The sequence below is a fragment of the Pelmatolapia mariae genome, linkage group LG17 (assembly GCF_036321145.2).
Source record: "Pelmatolapia mariae isolate MD_Pm_ZW linkage group LG17, Pm_UMD_F_2, whole genome shotgun sequence".
Taxonomy (NCBI): Eukaryota; Metazoa; Chordata; class Actinopteri; order Cichliformes; family Cichlidae; genus Pelmatolapia; species Pelmatolapia mariae.
This window is the reverse complement of record NC_086242.1, coordinates 171,949-190,195: the sequence shown is the minus strand read 5'-3', so window position 1 is coordinate 190,195 and position 18,247 is coordinate 171,949. Positions and strand designations below refer to the sequence as shown.

The window sequence follows — 18,247 nt, the reverse complement described above, 5'->3', positions numbered from 1 at the left end:
CGATCATGACCAACTGGCCAATCCACCACCATTCATTTATACTGTTAAAAAATAAAAGAAATAAAACACCATCGGCCCGTAAAAACGAAAAATCACGAGCGGCCCACCGGGCAAATGCCCGGTATGCCCGATGGCCAGTCCAGCCCTGGTCAGAGCTAAGGCAGGAATAAAGTTGGTCACACCGTGGACCATCGTGGGTATTTTTGATTGATCAGGAATTGAATAAACTCTCGTTTTGCCGTGTATGTTTGCACGTTTCAATTAATAGCTGCGCAATTTCCTAGTAAAAATAGAAAAGTGAGGGTAGGTCAAGGTTCAGTTTCAGTTAGTTCAGTTTTATTTTTTAACCAAATTTTACATACGGAAGAAGAATTTCCTCAACTACAGGATGCAAACAGTCTGCTTGGATAAAAGCAAAACGTTCAGATGTTTGGACCTACATCCGACCTATGCTATGCTAGCGTGAATACATAGCATGTATATAGTTTTACGCTGCTATGATCACAGAACAGTCCGCGTTTTCTCATTTTTAACATTTATTACGACAGGAACAAATCGTTTTTAAAAACGCCGAGAAAAAAAGAGACAACAACGACGTCATATTTAGCAGCCGGAAGTATCATGACGCATTCCTGACGTCTGGAGAATGGCTGGGCTGCTGAAGAAGGTATGAGTAAAGGTCATGTTTTGTTTTAATGTAAGAAACACAATAAAACAGCTGTATTAGTTTTATTAAGGTGACGGTACTGTCACCTCAATTTGCGCGCTGTGCATGTTGTGCTAGCTTGTGCGTTGTGCTAGCATGCTAACTTGATAAGGAGCTAGCACGGCAGTGTCCGTGGTGACAAATTAAAGGAAAGCGAACACTTTGAATCCGGTCCCACGGTTAAGTCAGCCGAACACCCGTGGGAGCTTTTGAAGAGACTGGTTAAGCCATACTTCTCTTACACGGCTAACTGGTGACCCGAATCTGGACCAACAGACATGGAAAATAAAATCCCTGCTCAGTGCAAAACCTGCCTGTAATGTTAATAAAGTGCACATATTTGAAGGTGAGGGCTGATGGATTTCAGAGAATGTTTTTTAAGGAAGCTCCACATTAGCAGGGAAATGTTGTTGGAGGTGATTAACCACCACAAGTGTCTTATCCAAGTCATAAAACCAGCTGTGGAGCTGGTTGTTAACAGTGCGAGCAGACAGACTGAGGGTTGGTTTAGGTCGAGTGCCGATGCTGGAGTCACGTGGTTAAAGGTGAAAGCATTGACATTAGCCACTCTTGGACAGCTCTCCTTTTCCTCTCTTCCAGACGACCGGCTTGGTTGGCCTGGCAGTGTCTCAAAATCCACACGAGGTGAGCAGCTGATGGTGACTGCACCACATACCTCGTTTTTAATCGCTTGGCTGTGACCAGACTAGTCCTGGGTCACACTCGTGTTATCCGTGTGCCGTTTATGGAGCTGTCATTGAAGCTGAGGGAATTGAGCAGTGTACTCACCCTGTGCTGTTCCTCTCAGCGTCTCAGGATCCTCTACACAAAGATCCTGGCGTCCTTGCAGACCATGCCGCAGGACGCTGCTTACAGGAAGTACACGGAGCAGCTGGTCAACGAGCGCTTCAGCCACGTGAAAACGGTCAGTGTGTGAGCAGACAGGAGATGAATGGCAGAGCTTAGATCAACTGACAGGATTTGTGTTCTTCACAGGAACCCGATGTTGAGAAGCTAGAGAAGAAAATTAACTGCGGTCAGATTGAAGAGGTCATTTTCCAGGTAGGTCCCAGTCAGTCTGCCTCACTCTGATCAAAGTGATGAAGCTGAGTGAAAACTCTTCATATACAAACCTAAAAAGTCACAACTTCATGTTCAGCTCCAGTGCAGAGGGGTGTATGACACCCATATGTAATGTTTATGTAGCCTACATACATGAACACAGTGACAAGCTTAGTAACTGAAGGAGTTGGAGCGCAGGTCCAGATCATTTTGGGTCACTTTAATCCAGGGATTAAAATTGAATCCCTGGATTAAAGTGATTGCGACTGTGGTTTGAAGACTGTTAATACGCTGCTGGTAGTACTGTATTGCTCCCAGGTCTTTAAATGAGCGCGTGGCTTTGTACAGACTGCAGCCTCTTTTATTCTGAGAGTGCTCTTCTCATCAGAGGAGGCGCTGACACACTCGTAGTACAGAGTTACTGTTTGTTTCACACTGAGGTCGACATTAAATCGCTGACGTGTTCGGTTGGTTCCCGTCAGCCTTCATAAAGACCGAACGGTCTCGCGGAATATGTGAACGCAGTTGTTGTCTCAACTGAAAAGTATGGTTGCTTTACAGTATTAGTGTATACATTAGTATTTGTGGCTGATGTTTTTTTTCCTGCGCGCAGGCTGAGTGTGAGCTGGTGTTATCGAGGAAGATGTCCGAGTGGAAGCCGTGGGAGCCGCTGGTAGAGGAGCCCCCCCCCAACCAGTGGAAGTGGCCCATCTGAGTCTGCGTGTGTAGTGTTCCTGTCGTACCATCTGTGAAGGCAAAACCTGTGCTTTCAATGAAGTACTACATTAAAGTTTTGGAAATATTGCCTTTATTCAGATGAGTTTTTGATGTGTGTCACAAATTATTACTTTTATATCAGCAAGTCTGTTCTAAGAAAGCTGCGTCGTCCTCCTCTGTGGTCGGACGAGGCTCTCTGCTGTTACTGCTGAGATTACTTTTACTGTAAATACTCTCTCTCTCGACCCCGGATCACACTTGTTAAAAAATGAGCAGATTATTTGTGGACCCAAACACAGAGCAGCTGCTGTGAGGTTCTGTCAGGTGCTGGTAGCCCTCTGTAACAGCTGGAGCATGATGGGATAGATGGGGGCGAACTCCTTCCCCTGCCGAACCCTGACTGACTGCACGTAGGCCTCCAGAGCGCCCCTGAGAGGACAGAGTGAGCACATCTGTTATCACAGTGCACACAAGTAAGTTGTCATATCTGACGTGTATCCAACGAGGTGTTCAAGGTCAGTGTAAAGAGTTGGTGGCTCAAAACTGCGACTCTTACAATAACAGTGTGCATTTTTAACACGTGTCACATTTGGCCTCTGACCTTCAAGGTCGACAGATGTGAGGGTCAAGGCGATAATAATGCAACACACAGCCATTTAAAACTATTCGCTGCCATTGTTTGTACTGGCAGCATGTAGGGAACACATGGGGATTCTAAATATGGTGTTTTTGGACCTCTCACGACTTCAAGGTCAAACTAAATGTCTGTTTGATCTCATGTTCCGTCTTCCTTTAAAGCCAAAATACACCATCATGTAGTACAACAAGCCCAACACCTAATGCTGGTGTAAATATTTGTCATGCTACTCTTATCTGATTTGATTGTAGTGCAAACTAATACTGAGTTAGGATTCTTATTGGCAGTCAGCAGTGACTCCTTAAGTTACACACACACACAGTCAGTCTACCACTAGAGGGAGCTCATTCGTCACAGTAACAGCCCCCTGAGATTAGGTAATCTAAGCTCAGGTAACACTGGCAGCTCCTGTCCTGTTGTACAGACCAAAGTGTTCTAACAGGTGTGTTTTCGTCACCGAGCCTACCTGATGAGGCTGAGCCTGTCTCTCTCAGAGGGATGATCATCCAGCCACTGTGAGTACCTGGCGATGGACCACTCTGCTCTCTGTGGGGGACAGGCTTATTGAGATGGTTCACTATACACACGATGATGGACGATTCAGCTTGAACTGTGTGTGCGCGTGTGTGTGTGTGTGTCTACAGGCCTGGTGAGGTGACTTCAGCTCAGGTGGGGCTCTGGTGAAAAGGAAGTGTAGTAAGGTGCTGTAGGGAATCAGTTCACCGACAGCTGGACTGCTGGCTATCAGCTCACTGGTCTGGAACAGCAGCGGCCTCAAACACAAAGCAAACAGCACTTTTTACCTTCCATGTAAAACATCTGCTGCTCATCGTGTTCATTCAGAAGACGAGCTTACAGGAAAAGCTCTCTGATAACCTGATGAAAGCCTCGGTCATCTGTGTGAGCACCTGAATGAACACTGAAACTGTCTAACTGGTTCGACTGGTTCCATTTCCCCGAGGAAAAAATCCAGTCAGAGATCAAATGAGCTCAGAGTTTTATTAGCTTTTATTTTTTATGTGATTTGATTAAGACATTCTTTGATAATATTTCACTTTCAATCTGAAAAATGTTACGAAAGCTTTGAAATAAGCATGGTCCGGTGCACCCCGTGGCCCCCTTTACACCCACCCCTGTACTGCAGGTAACTAGGCCGGCTGCTGTCAGCCTTCAGTATAATTTAAACGTGGTGTCAGACTGAGTTACTTGGTAACGGCTGCAGCTTTACTGCAGATCGTTTCAGTGTAAGACAAACGGCGGTGGGTTTTTTCATGTCGGAGTTTGTTGATCAGGTGGTTTGATGAAGGACTCCTGCTGCTCGCGTTCTCACAAACTTGGACTGGAACCAGAGCAGGTTTGTGGAGTTTCCACGCTGGATAACTCGCTGTGCCTAAACTCTCAGCTTTCACCAAAATAACATGAAGGTCAACAGTTTCTTATGTAATATTAAAAGCAACGATAAACTGGAACTAGTATGTACGTACTGTAGATATGTAGTATTTAAAATGCAGCGTTTTACTATGAAAAATACACAGTGTCTGGGTCGGGACAGCACCGAGTGCATGTAGGTAAAGTACTGCATGGTTAACATGGTTCATCACCATTACTGGCTGTTAGGCCGTAATTCTTTACATAAAAAACAAAGTGCACCATCTAACTGTGACGACTGTTAATTGAAGCCAACACACCTGAAGGAGCGCAGCATCCTGTAGGGTTTTCCTAAATCAGACACCCGTCTGCACAGAGGAGCCACAGCCATCTCCATCTGACACGCGTAAAAACAGAAAAGTCAAAATGAAAATCGGCCTTTGAGTGAAACGAGGCCGAAGAGCAGAAAACAGACGGCATCTCCCTTACCTGTGCAAAGTCAGCAGCCAGTCTCATCTTGCCCCCCTCCCCCAGCGGACGCAGCAGGCTGGCGTGGCGGATGAACAGCTCGATGGCTCTCTGGGCGATCGACTCTGTGCTCTCGAATATGAAGTCCACACACTGGAAGTGTCTGAAATAGTCTGCCATGACTCGGGAGATAAAACCCTGCAGCTCCTTCATGTACAGGGAGCAAGGAATATCAGGTCTGTCGGGGCTGGACAGAGGCCTGCAGCACACACATCACATCAGAGGGAGAAATGTGTTTAACATGTGTTTGCTGTGCATTAACACTCTGAACACAACTGTAGAAAGCAGATTAGTGTGAGAGGTTAGAGGTTTCTTTCAAATGTTGTAGGGTCGTTACTGTATGACATTTTTTCTTTATTACCTTCTGTGTGTCACTTTTTGTGTTTGTAAACAAGAGCATGTGTTAGCGTCAGCTGTTTCTGCTCGGAGGGACCAAACCGTTTGATTCGTGTTAAATGATGTTGGACCAACTGGTGAACAACAAGTGCAGCCGATGGCGAGGAGGACGAGATGAGTCCAGCTGCAGCTTTTGGACTTTAAGCTTCATTCATAGCAGTGACGGCGCGTTGACCCTGCCAAGCTCAGGCTTGGCCTCTACTGCTGTGCTTTCAAAATAAGACTGAATTCAATCTGAAAATCAAGTGTGATCTGTGCCGTCAGTGAACCAGAGGCACAGTTCTGACTGTTAGAAGGACTAAAATCACTCATGAAGGTCTTCGATTTTCTAGCTACAATCAATAAAAATGAGTCATGTTGCAGGCACATTTGGTCCAACAACATTCTAACATGTACTGAGCTGTTGTTGATGCAGAGCGGCTGGGAGAGAAACTACTGACCCTGAGAAGTCTTCTTGGTGTAAGGTGATAATGATGGCCTCTATGGAGTCGGTGACTGACTGCAGGAGAGGATGCACTGCACTTCTCATCAGCGCCTGAACTCCCTGAACCAGAGGTCAGAAGGAGAAACAGAGTCATGTGACATGACAGAACAGGAGGACACCAGCATCACGCCTACCTTAGCAACATGTGGAGTCAGGTGAGCAGACTCACGCGTGTATAGATGAACTGACATCCACAGCCTAATGTTTTATCACATTTTATAGTGTTACAGTGAAACTCCAGATGGACAACAGCATGTTGGGCCAACAGTACAGCTAGCAGAGCTGCTAACAGTACATGTGTAAGATGACAGCTGGAGCATCAGGACACTTAGAAGATGATTAAACTATAACTTTAAATCCAAATGAAATGTAACAATCCATGTAAACTGAAACAAAAAAGAGATTTTTATATAAACAAAGATCAAAACATACAAAGTTTTAAACTCTGTGTTGACCTAAATATGAGCCTAATGTTGTGTCATCACAGCTCTGATAAACTAATGTAAGCTTCAGGCTTTGACTGGAACCTCCAGCACCTGAGGAGTCTCCACATGTTCGCTCACCCACCCAAAGACAGAATTCAGGTGTTCCAGTCACTTCCACGGCCACAGGTGTATAAAGTTAAGCAACTAGGCATGAAACAACGGCTCGCTCTTAGCAGCTCAGTGGATTCCAGTTTGGTACTGTGATAGGATGCAACCTGTGCAACAAGCCCAGCTGTGAAATTTCCAGCAACTCAGTGATGAAGGCAATGTAAAAGAGCTTCATGGAGTAGGTATCCACGGCTGAGCAGCTGAGCCGCGCCTTCATCGCCACATGCAATGCAAAGCATCAGATGCTGTAAAGAACACATCTCCACTGGAGTCTAGAGCAGTGGAGCGAGAGACCAATAACGTTTCTCTGTCTGGGGTTCGGATGGACGAGCGTACATTTGGTGACTGTCAGAATAACAGCAAGTGTGATGAAGAGTGATTACAGCAGGGGCTGTTTTTCAGGAACTAAGGAAGTGTTAGCGCTTCAGCAAACCGAGACATTTTGGACACTTTCATGCAACTTTATGAGCAGTCATGTTGGAACTAAGGCTACGTTCACGCTGCAGGTCTTAATGCTCAATTCAGATTTTTTGATCAAATCCGATTTTTTTGTCTGCTTGTTCACACTACAAATAAAATGAGACACCAAACGCGCTCTAGTGTGAACGCTCAAAGCGGCCCGCATGCGCAAAAGAAGACGTCACACACAACGCGCTCTGTTTAGACCCAGACCAAACAATATTGTTTGACTGATGGCCCTTAATATAAAGACTTCGGACTTCACGTTTCCCAATATTTGCTTTAAGTTATTTACATAATAAGGTAAATAACCTAATAATGATCCTTATTGCTGTTTTAGAGGAGCGGTGCTTCAAAGGATAGTTGCAGATTTCTGTCAGAATCTGCAGATTATACAGTACAAATAAAATGTTCACATTGTCTTCCCAACAGTTTCACTGGATGGCCAGGAAGTGTTCACGATGTCTTCTCGAGCGCTGATAATTGGCGTCTGTCTTGTGTCAGTGACGTAAAAGACAGATTTAATGCAACATGACCGTTCAAACAGCAGTCGCTTTCTAAAACATCAGATATGTATCGGATTCAGGACCACATACGAAAGTGACCCAGGTCGGATTTGAAAATATCGGATTTGTGCCGTTCACACTGTCATACCATGATCGGATATGGGTCGCATAGGGTCAAAAAAAATCGGATTTGATGCGCTTTCGCCTGCAGTGTGAACGTAGCCAAAGTCTTTAAAAACACGGACACGTGTGGTGTGGAAGAATTTGACTAAAGTCCTGACATTAACCCGAGAGAAAACCTTGGGAATCGTTAGAGTGGAGACTGCGAGCCAGGCCTTGTTGTCAAATATGAGGGTGTGACCTCACAAACCACACGTGACCAGAGGCGCTGAAGCCGACATCATCACAGACTGAGATGTAACTCGAGTTCACGTGTGTGTGAAGACACAGCATTAGTGATAAATACTCGCATACCAGAGAAGTACTTAACTACTGCTAAGAGGATACCTCCAAAGAAGCAGCGAGGGACTCTGCAGCAGCTTGTGGACATGATCCCAAGCCTGAAATAATCTATGAGATAAAACAGTCAGGTTAGCACACACACATCAGTCACAATACATACTGCATTGTGCTTATGTTGAATTTGGGTAAAAGACCCATTTTTTAATCATTCCTAATCAAAAAGAACAGAAATGTACTGATTAAAGTCTGAATGAATAAATTACATTTGACTGTTAAATTTCAAAGCTTTTTTCACCCTTCAGAGTTTCAGTGAAACGTGAGATTAACGCAGTTCTTACGTTACGCCAACATCATCATCTTTTATACACATTTATAGACATGAAATGTCTGGGAGGGGACTCAAACTCACGGCATGCATTAGCCTTTGCTCACACAGTTGGCCTGAGCGAGCTATCCCAGCATCCTGTACCTTTCTTCTGCTGTGTCAGTGGGTTAATAGTCCACACACTGTTGCACATGCTGCCGTAGTAACTGGACTGAAGCTCTTACTCCTACCTTGGTGACAGCTTGCTGCAGGCGGTACAGAGTGTTTACTACAGCAACATTCCTCCGCTGGCCCTCTGTTAATGGACCAATCACTTGGCTGGCATCACCCTGAGTGCACAACTGGAGACAGAGTTTGAGAGGTGAGAGCAGGAAACGGCATCCCCACAGCTTTCTTTGTCCTAATGGGTTTACGCTGTGGCAGTGCTAACACAGCAGGCTCAGGTACATCATGGACATGCTGGCAGCTAACAGACAGCCACGCACCTTCACCCTCACACTTCCACAGCATCAGCGTGAGAGGGAACCACAGCCACACATTTACTATTTTGGACTTAATTCTGTAACTCCTCTCAGTGATCAACATGAACGCACCTTCAAAGGTTGTTTTAGCACTGCACACACTAAGTGAGGTACGCACCAGCTGTTCAGACTTGACACAGAAGAGCTGGACCGTCTTGGCAGCGTTCTTGGCCACAGCCAAAGAGAGGCTCGGATCCACCGAGGCGACGTTCAGCTCACTGCAAACAAACCCGGCTTTAATCACACACAGTGTGTTTTCACTAATAATGATTCAGAACATTCCAACAGGTAAGAAAAATCACATTTATTTTAAATTTGACCCCCAACCATTCACTAGTTTCTTCTTTTGATTTAATATTTCCATTAACGATCAACTGATCAGTATTATGAAACTACAAACTCTTGATATGTTGGATAATGAAAAGCCTTCACACCTGTTGATGGTCTTGATGATGCTGTCTAGCTCATCGTTGGAAGGCAGGTTGCGCCCCCCCATGGGAAATACCAAGTTGATGGGATCGAAGAGGCGAGAGAGAGACCTGGACAGGTAGGCTGCCTCGTACGGCTGCAGAGAGTCCTTCAGAGCCTTCTCTGGGCTACACGAGCACACACACAAAGACACACACTGAATTAAATTTATTAATTAAATATCATTCAAAATAGAACTGAGATACACACACACACACACACACACACACACACACAGATATAATTTGCTCGTGAGAAGCTTTGAACAGACGGAGACTTTCCTGTAAGGTTATGTTTCAAAGCACAAAAACATTCTCAGTTATCATGGTGTCATCATCGTCATCAAACAAAGATATTCTCTGTCTGACATAAGTGGAACTGAAACGCCACCATATCCAATCGTATTACTGTTCAGTGCAGCTGGAGCTGAGTGCTGATTTCATTTGTTTAATAACTTATACATTGTGACAATGCAAGAAAAGGAAAGTACATAAACTTTGATGCAGTTAAGCTAATATTCCTTTGCTTTTGCATGAAGAGACAGATGTGTGTACCCCCCCAGCATGTCACACTGGTGTTTACAGGAACTCTACTTCCAAGTATCTGCCCTCACATCCTGTCATTAGTGATATGCACTAACACGAGAGGACTTTGTGTCTGCCATGTCTTTATGCCCCATCAGTAACACGATTCCTTTGTTCCTCAGGTTTTTGCTGCACTGTGTACACACAATCCCTCATTGCACTGTTCTCTGTTAGACCTTCTTATCAAACACTGTCCCATCTGTTTTTGCCCTCCGACAGTGAGAACCAATCAGATGCAAGTGTCACCAGACGGACAATCAAATGTGAGATTGTTTCAGAAGCAAAGGGTTGAAACTTTGTAATGACAGAGAAACGCGACTGAATGCTGTGCACGACATATTTGATAAGTGGACTGGGGGAGTGCATCCCTCCCAGTCTCCAACTCACAAAGAAATAAAACAAAACTGAAATTACATTAAAAAGATGTGAGGCCTTACAGCGTTGTGTTGCATAACTACAATAAACTGCACAGTGCTGTACTTGTATACCTTTGTTTCCTTCTTCTCTTCTTATACTTTTGTGTGGGATGTCATTTATTTTCTGTCCTCACCACCTTGTACTTTGTCTTCTCTGTCACTTTCTCCAAGTGTCTCTAGTTCCTTAGCTCCACGGCTCTCTAAGCTTCTTGGCTTCACTGAGCAGCAGTGTTTTTCTTGTTTCTTAACGGTCGTCTCTCTGCTTCTAAAAATACATTTAGTGAAGACATTTGACCTCTGATCCAGGAAGCCTTCGAAGCTAAAGGAGGACACAAACTCTGCCTGTGAGTCGAGCAGACTTCCTACCTGAATGTTTAACTAAGATGTGACTCAAAACAAGAAAACTCAACTTTTCCTCTGTGCTTCAAACTGAACAAGCTGTTGTGTGCGTGCTGCTGTGTTTGACCGAGCTCACTTGTAGTCTTGTTTCCCGTGTGTAAACAGGTCCTGGTTGTCTGTCTCTACTGTGGAGATATCCAGAGACACGTCCATCCCACCGCTGCTGGTTAATGCTCCTTGCAGACTGGTGCTGTACTGCTGCAGTCGGCGCCACAACTCGTTGTAGAGTCGCAGGAGTTTGGGATACTCCCCTTCAAATGCCTGCTTCAAGAATGACGAGGCTACAAAGGAACCAAAGACACAAACAGAGAAAAACACACAATTAAAGTTTGGATTTATGAACAGTTTCAGTTTTTTCTGAGTGAGACCAGAAAGTGCGATCTCACAGACATCCAGCTCAGCGGACATTTGCAGGATTTTGGACACTTCACAAGTGCTCGATCAGGTTTTTTCCACAACGCCCACGTTACAAACCGAAGCGCAAAAACATGTCAGTGAGCCAGCAGTGTCCAGTGTACTACGGGACATTGTTAGCCTAGCTTAGCATTAATACTGGGAAAAGGACAAAGCGCTAACCTGGCTGTTTCCAACGTTCAAAATATAACCACCTCTATGAACGGGCTTCATGAGACTGGATTAAATTCAATTCAGTGGATTTTACATGGAAGGAAGGGCGAGTGACAGGCTGGTCAATGCAGACGCCAACCAACGTGTTAAAGTGGGTGTGGTTTTGGCTCAGCTGAAAAAACAAAGAAAAAACCTCATCAATTTCCTGAAATACGTGTAAAAATGTTACAATAACAGGAGGAAATGATACTTGTTAACAGCAAATCAATGTGATAACAGAAAGAAAAATATGTCAGATGGAAACAGAGAGAGCAGAAGGACTAAAGTGACGACAACACACAGACTTATGCAACCGAGCCTCCAAATGACCAAATTATTCAACAGCTCACCGCTCCTGTTTTACTTCTGTTCTGGAATTCATCTCTCTCACACACTCACACACACACACACACACACACACACACACACACACACACACACACACACACACACACACACACACACACACACACACACACACAGGCCACAACAGTGAAATGTTAGCGAGCAGCCAAATCCACCTCTCCTGTTCTCACTCACCACCCAACGCCTCCATGTGACAGCGAGAGAATAATTAAGTCAAATCAAATGATTAGTTCATTACCAGGCCTCTGGAGAACTTCAAGACATGCTGAGGGGGTCATTTAGCCATTTAAATCAGCTGACACATCTAAAACCTGCAGGACACCGGCCCTCGAGGCCTGGGGTTGGACACCTGTAGTTCACAGAGTCTGATAAGATGAAGAACACCTGAGGGATGATTACTGAGTTAAACCAAAACCTGCAAACATTTTAAACTCGTTCCAGATGATTCTACTCAGCAGAAACAGTGGTAATGGACAGATGTTTGATTTAACACCAGAGAGGAAAAGATGAGAACTTTTATTTATATGTATTTTATTCAATACTGACAAAGTTGTTGGTTCTTATGTGTGTTTAAAACTTTGCAGTTAGACACGAGGCCCAGCAGCCCCAACAACCACACCACATTTCCAAATGCTCATTTTCTTAGCAAAACAAAAAACCTGCTTCCATCCACCGCCATCTGCTGACAGACTAGACTGAGGTCAGCAAACTCAGGACAGATGCTCAGACACCCCTCCCCCTGACTCCCTCCTCCAGCTCTTCCAGGCAGACACAGAGGTGTTTCCAAACCAGCCACACTGACCCATCTCTGCAGCGTGCCCTAGGTCTGTCCCCCTGCAGGCCAATCCTGAAACACCTAAACTAAGAGGCGTCCAATCGGGATCCTAGCCACATCCCCAAACCACCTCAAACGGCTGTGGAGGTGCAGCAGATCTGTTGTGAGCCTTGAATGATCAAACTCCTTCTCCTGTCTCTAAGGCACGACCCAAATCCCCGAAGCTCATTTCTGCTGTTTCCAGACACAGTTTCATTCTTTTGGTTTCTGCCCACAGCTTTTGGCCACAACTGTCATCAACTAACTGCATGTCAAAGACAATTTGTAAGCTGTTTTTTCTGAGTGAAATCAGAAACCGCATCTCATGTGTGTGCATCATTACAGGGTTATGTGCTAATGTTCACTCACAGCATGTCACACACCAACACCAGTGCAGTTTGCAATGACTGCCCAAAAAAGAGACACGTACAGGGACCAAATAGCCTGAAACAGTGAGTCCAACACTATCACTAGTCCAACACTTGCAATGCTGTGATTGCAGCCATTCCCCAACTCTCTGTGAATGGGACTCATGGCCATTGATCAGTGGTCTTTGATCAGTGGGTTTTGGTCAGTGGTTGTTGATCAATGGTCATGAGAATTTGCATAATTATGATTAAAGAACTGACCTCCCAGCCCATTGTTCCTTCAGTGGGCTGGTTTCAGTCATTATGCAAATGTGCTGGTTATAAGATTGAAACCTGCAGTCAGCTGAGACTGAAGAAGTCACTTGGATGAGTGACGAAACGTTTCTCCCACAAAACGCTACGTCCAGATGAACAGATTCAACTTTTGGAGAGTCCAACACTATGTTCTGAGATAACCCCCATCAGGACACTCAGTCACATCCCACAAAACAAATTCTCCAGTACACTTGCATACTTCTTTAAAAAGGGAAGCCTGCCAATCCAGATTCACTGTCCAGCCAAGATAGCCCCACAGCATCCAGAGTCCTCTGGAACTGAGTGTAAACCCTGTAGGGAGGTTTGACTCTCTGTGAAGGACTTCATGGGCAAAGGCTCAGAGAATCCACACGGCTCTCTGCAGGACAGGGGAAAGGCTAAAGCCGGTAATGTCTGGTTTTACATGCAGACATTTTTATATAAATAGACCAAAAATATTTATTTCTTATTTCTGTGCAGGCCTAACAGACCCTGCATCGTGTTGTGGGTAACACATTCACGTGAGGGGTGAAAGGTCACCACTTCAGGGTTGCACCAGGAAGAGCAAACGGCTCAGCGCTCTGACAAATCACACATGTCGCCGTGGTGACCCTAGGATGCTTAGTGATCCAGCCGAAACCTTTAACTCGGGGTTGCACACTGTTGCTCTGTCAGAGTGTCTATTCTGTCAATTTTAAGTGCTTTGCATGAAATTTCAACTGGGAACGAAAATAGATCTACTAACGGAAAATGAAAAAATAAATATTATTACAACAAATGATTTGAATGTAGAAATAATGGTCATCATTTAACTTTGTTACAGACATAAAGAACTTGGGAGTATTTCTAAAAGGAAGCACGCTGGTGTGGTGTTTGCATGTTCGGCTTCCTCACCGAGCACGAGAATGGATTTATTTAGTATTGTTGTTAGCACTGTGGCTCCACAGCATGAAAGTCCTGCGGTTCAGAGCCATACTGAGGTGTTTCTGTATGCAGTCTGCATGTTCTCTCTGCATACTCTGGTTTCCTCCCACAGTCCAAAAACATGCATGAACAGACCACAGGTGTGAATATTCGAGTGTGTGTCTCTCCGCGTTATTAACAGATGGGTAACCTGTCCAGTGTTCTCCCTATGACATCTGGATTGTATATAAACACAGAAAACAGGATGTGTCTGCAGGTTTGGGACTGAGCTCACCCAAAGCACGGTGCGCTCTGGGACATGGCGATGCTTCTGTTACATATGCACAACACAGAACATTTACCTTCTTACACAACAGCTCGACAAGTGGAACAAACTCTGTTTGAATCTGTGTGAAAAGAAAACTCATGACAGACGTTGGTGCACAGGAGTGAAAACGGGAGAATCAACAGTCTCACCTTCAGTCGCTTTATGAAACTCTTCACTGAGCGTCGTAGTTATATTGTTCCAGAAGGTGTAGAGGATATCAGGCTGACCATCCTGTTGGTAAAACAAAGAAATACTGATTATCTGACACTCGACCACGTCGCCCTGGTTAACCGGTGCCAGTAACCAGCGCCCTACAAAACCCTTTTTCTTCCACGTTACAGGAGCGCTTGTTTTCCCTCCATCACAGTTTTTCATGTGATAACAGTAAACTCACCACACGCTCGTTCTACTCACAGAGAAAATCTCTGTGTGACACTTTCCCACGTTTGACGGGTTAAACTCACACCTGCATCGACACACAGGAACTACCATCAAAACATGTATGAAACATGAACTTGCAGACACATACACACATCAACATACATAACCTGATTATGGAAAGTGCTTTAATTATTTCATGGAACCGGGCATGTTCCTGTGTATTGTTCTCAGCGCTCTATTAGAGAAGCATGCTGCAGGTCTGTTGGGCATGCCTCTGACCTCTGACCTCCCACTTTCCCCACTGTCTGCACATCTGTCTTTGTTTGTTAATTAGAAACACAGAAACCAAAGTTACTTTGGAAGTTGGATGTCGGAATATAGACACAAGTTTCAATTCAGTTTTTTTTCAAATTGAATTCAGTTTTATTTATAACAACAGTGACCTCAAAATGCATTATACTGTAAGCTAAAGAGCCCCCACTGCTTTTATGAGCAAGAACTTGATGACAGTGGGGAGGAAAAACTCCCTTCAGCGTAACCAGAGGAAGGAGGGTCAGCTGGGTATGAGGGGAGGCAGACAGGACGAAAGTCACTCTCTGAAAGATCCAGATCCATAATAACTTAGTGCATTCCAGTATTAGTGTCAGGAAAGCACAAAAACAAGGATTTAATCTGCTTCTCAGTAACGTAGAGCCATTCATGGATAGAGCCTGCTCAGTGCTCAGTGAGGACATGCTCAGCAATCTTGGCAGTACACACAAGTTTTACAGTTCATGCTTATTTTGCCAAAGCAACACTTTGTTAACTCTGGGTTGGTGGGTATGCTCCAAGTTTCCAAGCTGTAAATCCAATGTACGTGGATGTTAGATAGAAAGCACAGTCCTTGTATGAGTGCGTGTGAATATTGTATATAAAGCCCTTTTAGTGTTCAGGTAGAGTACAAAGAACCGGTCTGTGTTTTATTTACAGAGTGGGGGCTTGACTGTGAGTGGCTGATTGCTGGGGTCTGCTCATCTCCTGCTTACAGGATCCTGAACTTATCATCTGATTTTTACAGCCAGAGTTTTAACACTGCGGTTTAGAAATGAAAAGACACGGCAAAAAGTTACAGGGCTGGTAAAGAGTACTGGCAAGGACTGGCTCATCTCTGGGAGTGGGTTCATATCTGGCTGTTGCATTCTCTATTGCAGAATCCACTCGTAGTTACAGTAACTTCACATATTACTGACATATGATTATTAATATATTATTATGATTTTAGGTGCATGACACTGACCAAGTGTGGAGAACTAAACAGAGTTTCATCAGCTCAGTTGATCATGTCAGCCACATGTTTGTCACACAGAGATTTTCTCTGTGAGTAGAATGGGCGTGTGGTGAGTTTACTGTTATCACATGAAAAACTGTGATGGAGGGGAAACAAGCGCTCCTGTAACGTGGAAGAACAAAAAGGTTTTTGCATAATTGTGTGTAACTGTGCATAAAAAAGCCCCAGAAATGTAACAACTACTTCAGAATCACCGAGGTGTTATTCAGCTACACTCCTGAGTACATGATGCAAAATAACATCTTCCTCATAATAATTTACAGCTGTTTCTGTCACATTTACATGTCTGAATGCACTTCTTTAATTGGTGTGCAGAACTTTGACTGTACCTTCAACATATTTTCATGTAATGCTTTCAGAGCTGCTGACAGTCAGTCCATTCTTACATGCATACTTGTGTCCATAACAGTGAAGCTGATGGTGCTGCTGCACTGCTGAGGAGACTTGCATTTAGACATGTCATTAGGTCCCAAACTCACACCTCCATCTCTGGGTAATTGGTGAGAGCTTTGTTTCCATAGTAACATTCTCCTGCTTTCATTTCTACAACTCGGTTTCTGTGGAGGCAGGCAAATGAACTCGTGCTGCTGGGCACCGTGTGAGAACGTGTTTGCACCCGTACTGATGTTTGTCACACTTGAATGTTTCAGACGATCAAACAAATGTAAATGTTAGACAAAGATAACACAAACAAACACATAATGCAGCTTCTAAATGAAGGTGATTATTATTAAGGGGGAGAAAATCCAAACCTGCATGGCCCCGTGGTTATAAAATGAATTAACTGTGGTGTGTCAGTTTGATTTCTTCAGCCACACACAGGCCTGATTACTGCCACACCTGTTCTCAATCAACAGATACCTTAAATAGGACCAGCCTGAGCAAAAGTATTTGTACTCTGTTACTTTACACCTCTGGGTAAATGGAGCCATGAATTCTGCCGTCGACCAAAACATCCTGAAGGAGAATGTCCCAACATCTTTCTGCGACCTCAAGCTGAAGCACGCTTGTGTTCTGCAACAGGACAATGATCCAAACCACAGCGGTGAGTCGTCCTCTGATTGGCTTAAGAAAAACCAAATGAAGACTGGTCAAAGTCCTGAGCTGAATCCAACTGAGACGCTGGTGCAGGACCTTAAAAAACACGGTTGATGCTCAAAAACCCTCCAATGTGGCTGAATTACAACAATTCTGCAAATATGAGAGGACCCAGATTCCTCCACAGAGCTGTAAAGACTCACTGCCAGTTATTACAAACGCTGAGGGGGCCCACCAGGGGGCCATCACTTTTACACATGCAGATTTTTCCCCTTAATAAAAATCACCTTCATTTAGAAACTGCATTTTGTGTGTTGTGTTATCTTTGTCTAACATTTACAGTTTGATCTGAAACATTTAAGTGTGACAAACATCAGGATGGGGCCAAACTCTTTCTCTCAACACTGTATAAACAAATCAAATGGGCTTGATCTCAAATTTGAACATTGTCCTGGTTTTTTTAAACACCTCTTTGGGACTCATGCTTCCTTCGCGAGTGGGACACCAGGGGAACAGAGTACTGAGAGTAACTATAAAAATATAATTTACTGAGGTCTGCAGCATGTATTTTATTTCCATTTGGACCAACTGACATGTAAAGTCTCCTGGTTATTCTGCATGTGACTTTTGCTTGAGTAGTATTACTGGGTTTCATTAATGAAACACCAGAGTAGCAGTATAGCTCACCCACCTTGATGATTTCATCAATGAAGCACACGTGAGTGACGGGGTCTCTCTTCTTCATCAGAACTTCCTGCAGGTGCTGCACCTGAAACGACACACAACAAAGATGGCCTCGTACTTAATTCATCAGCCACGCTGGCAGCTGTGCTGTTTTATTTAACGCTTGGGCTTCAGTGTGTATATGTATGTGTACTTGTCTGGATGCAGCACATATCTGGTCCATCAGTTTCTCCAGGTTGGTCCACAGACCAGCACGGAAAGCAGCTGTGTTGCCTGGTGTTGGTAGTACTGCTCTGCCAGGAGCGCCTAGAGGAACATCAACCACAAATCATTTCCAGCAACAAAGCAGCTTCCTAATTAGATTTTCTCCAGGTTTACTCAACATGTGTCAACAACAGCAGTCTTTCCTACAAATATAGTCTCATAAAGATTGCAGATTTTAACAAATTTAGTGTGAAATACTGCAGTATATACGCTGGGGACTAGTTTCAGTAATGGAATAATACT

At 44.3% G+C, this 18,247-nt stretch overlaps 2 protein-coding genes across 2 annotated transcripts in view; one reads left to right on the top strand and one right to left on the bottom strand.

The window, feature by feature from the left end:
* The first annotated feature begins 582 nt into the window (after nt 1-582).
* ndufa5 (NADH:ubiquinone oxidoreductase subunit A5) lies at nt 583-2,579 on the top strand. The gene is made up of 5 exons (XM_063460830.1): nt 583-667; nt 1,307-1,351; nt 1,515-1,631; nt 1,703-1,768; nt 2,382-2,579. The coding sequence occupies exons 1-5, from the start codon at nt 647-649 to the stop codon at nt 2,481-2,483; spliced, it is 351 nt and encodes a 116-aa protein (XP_063316900.1). The 5' UTR covers nt 583-646; the 3' UTR covers nt 2,484-2,579.
* Nucleotides 2,580-2,698: 119 nt separating this feature from the next.
* cog5 (component of oligomeric golgi complex 5) overlaps nt 2,699-18,247 on the bottom strand; it is a 49,377-nt gene continuing 33,828 nt past the window's right edge. Inside the window, exons 9-22 of the mRNA XM_063460827.1 lie at nt 17,934-18,046; nt 17,748-17,825; nt 14,460-14,541; nt 10,708-10,912; nt 9,199-9,360; nt 8,883-8,982; nt 8,474-8,584; nt 7,964-8,026; nt 5,855-5,958; nt 4,980-5,217; nt 4,811-4,887; nt 3,769-3,895; nt 3,589-3,668; nt 2,699-2,914 (exon numbers count right to left, since the gene is read on the bottom strand). Of these exons, the coding sequence (XP_063316897.1) occupies nt 2,806-2,914; nt 3,589-3,668; nt 3,769-3,895; nt 4,811-4,887; nt 4,980-5,217; nt 5,855-5,958; nt 7,964-8,026; nt 8,474-8,584; nt 8,883-8,982; nt 9,199-9,360; nt 10,708-10,912; nt 14,460-14,541; nt 17,748-17,825; nt 17,934-18,046 (1,649 nt within the window). The 3' untranslated portion in view covers nt 2,699-2,805. The remainder of the gene's footprint in view (nt 2,915-3,588; nt 3,669-3,768; nt 3,896-4,810; nt 4,888-4,979; nt 5,218-5,854; nt 5,959-7,963; nt 8,027-8,473; nt 8,585-8,882; nt 8,983-9,198; nt 9,361-10,707; nt 10,913-14,459; nt 14,542-17,747; nt 17,826-17,933; nt 18,047-18,247) is intronic.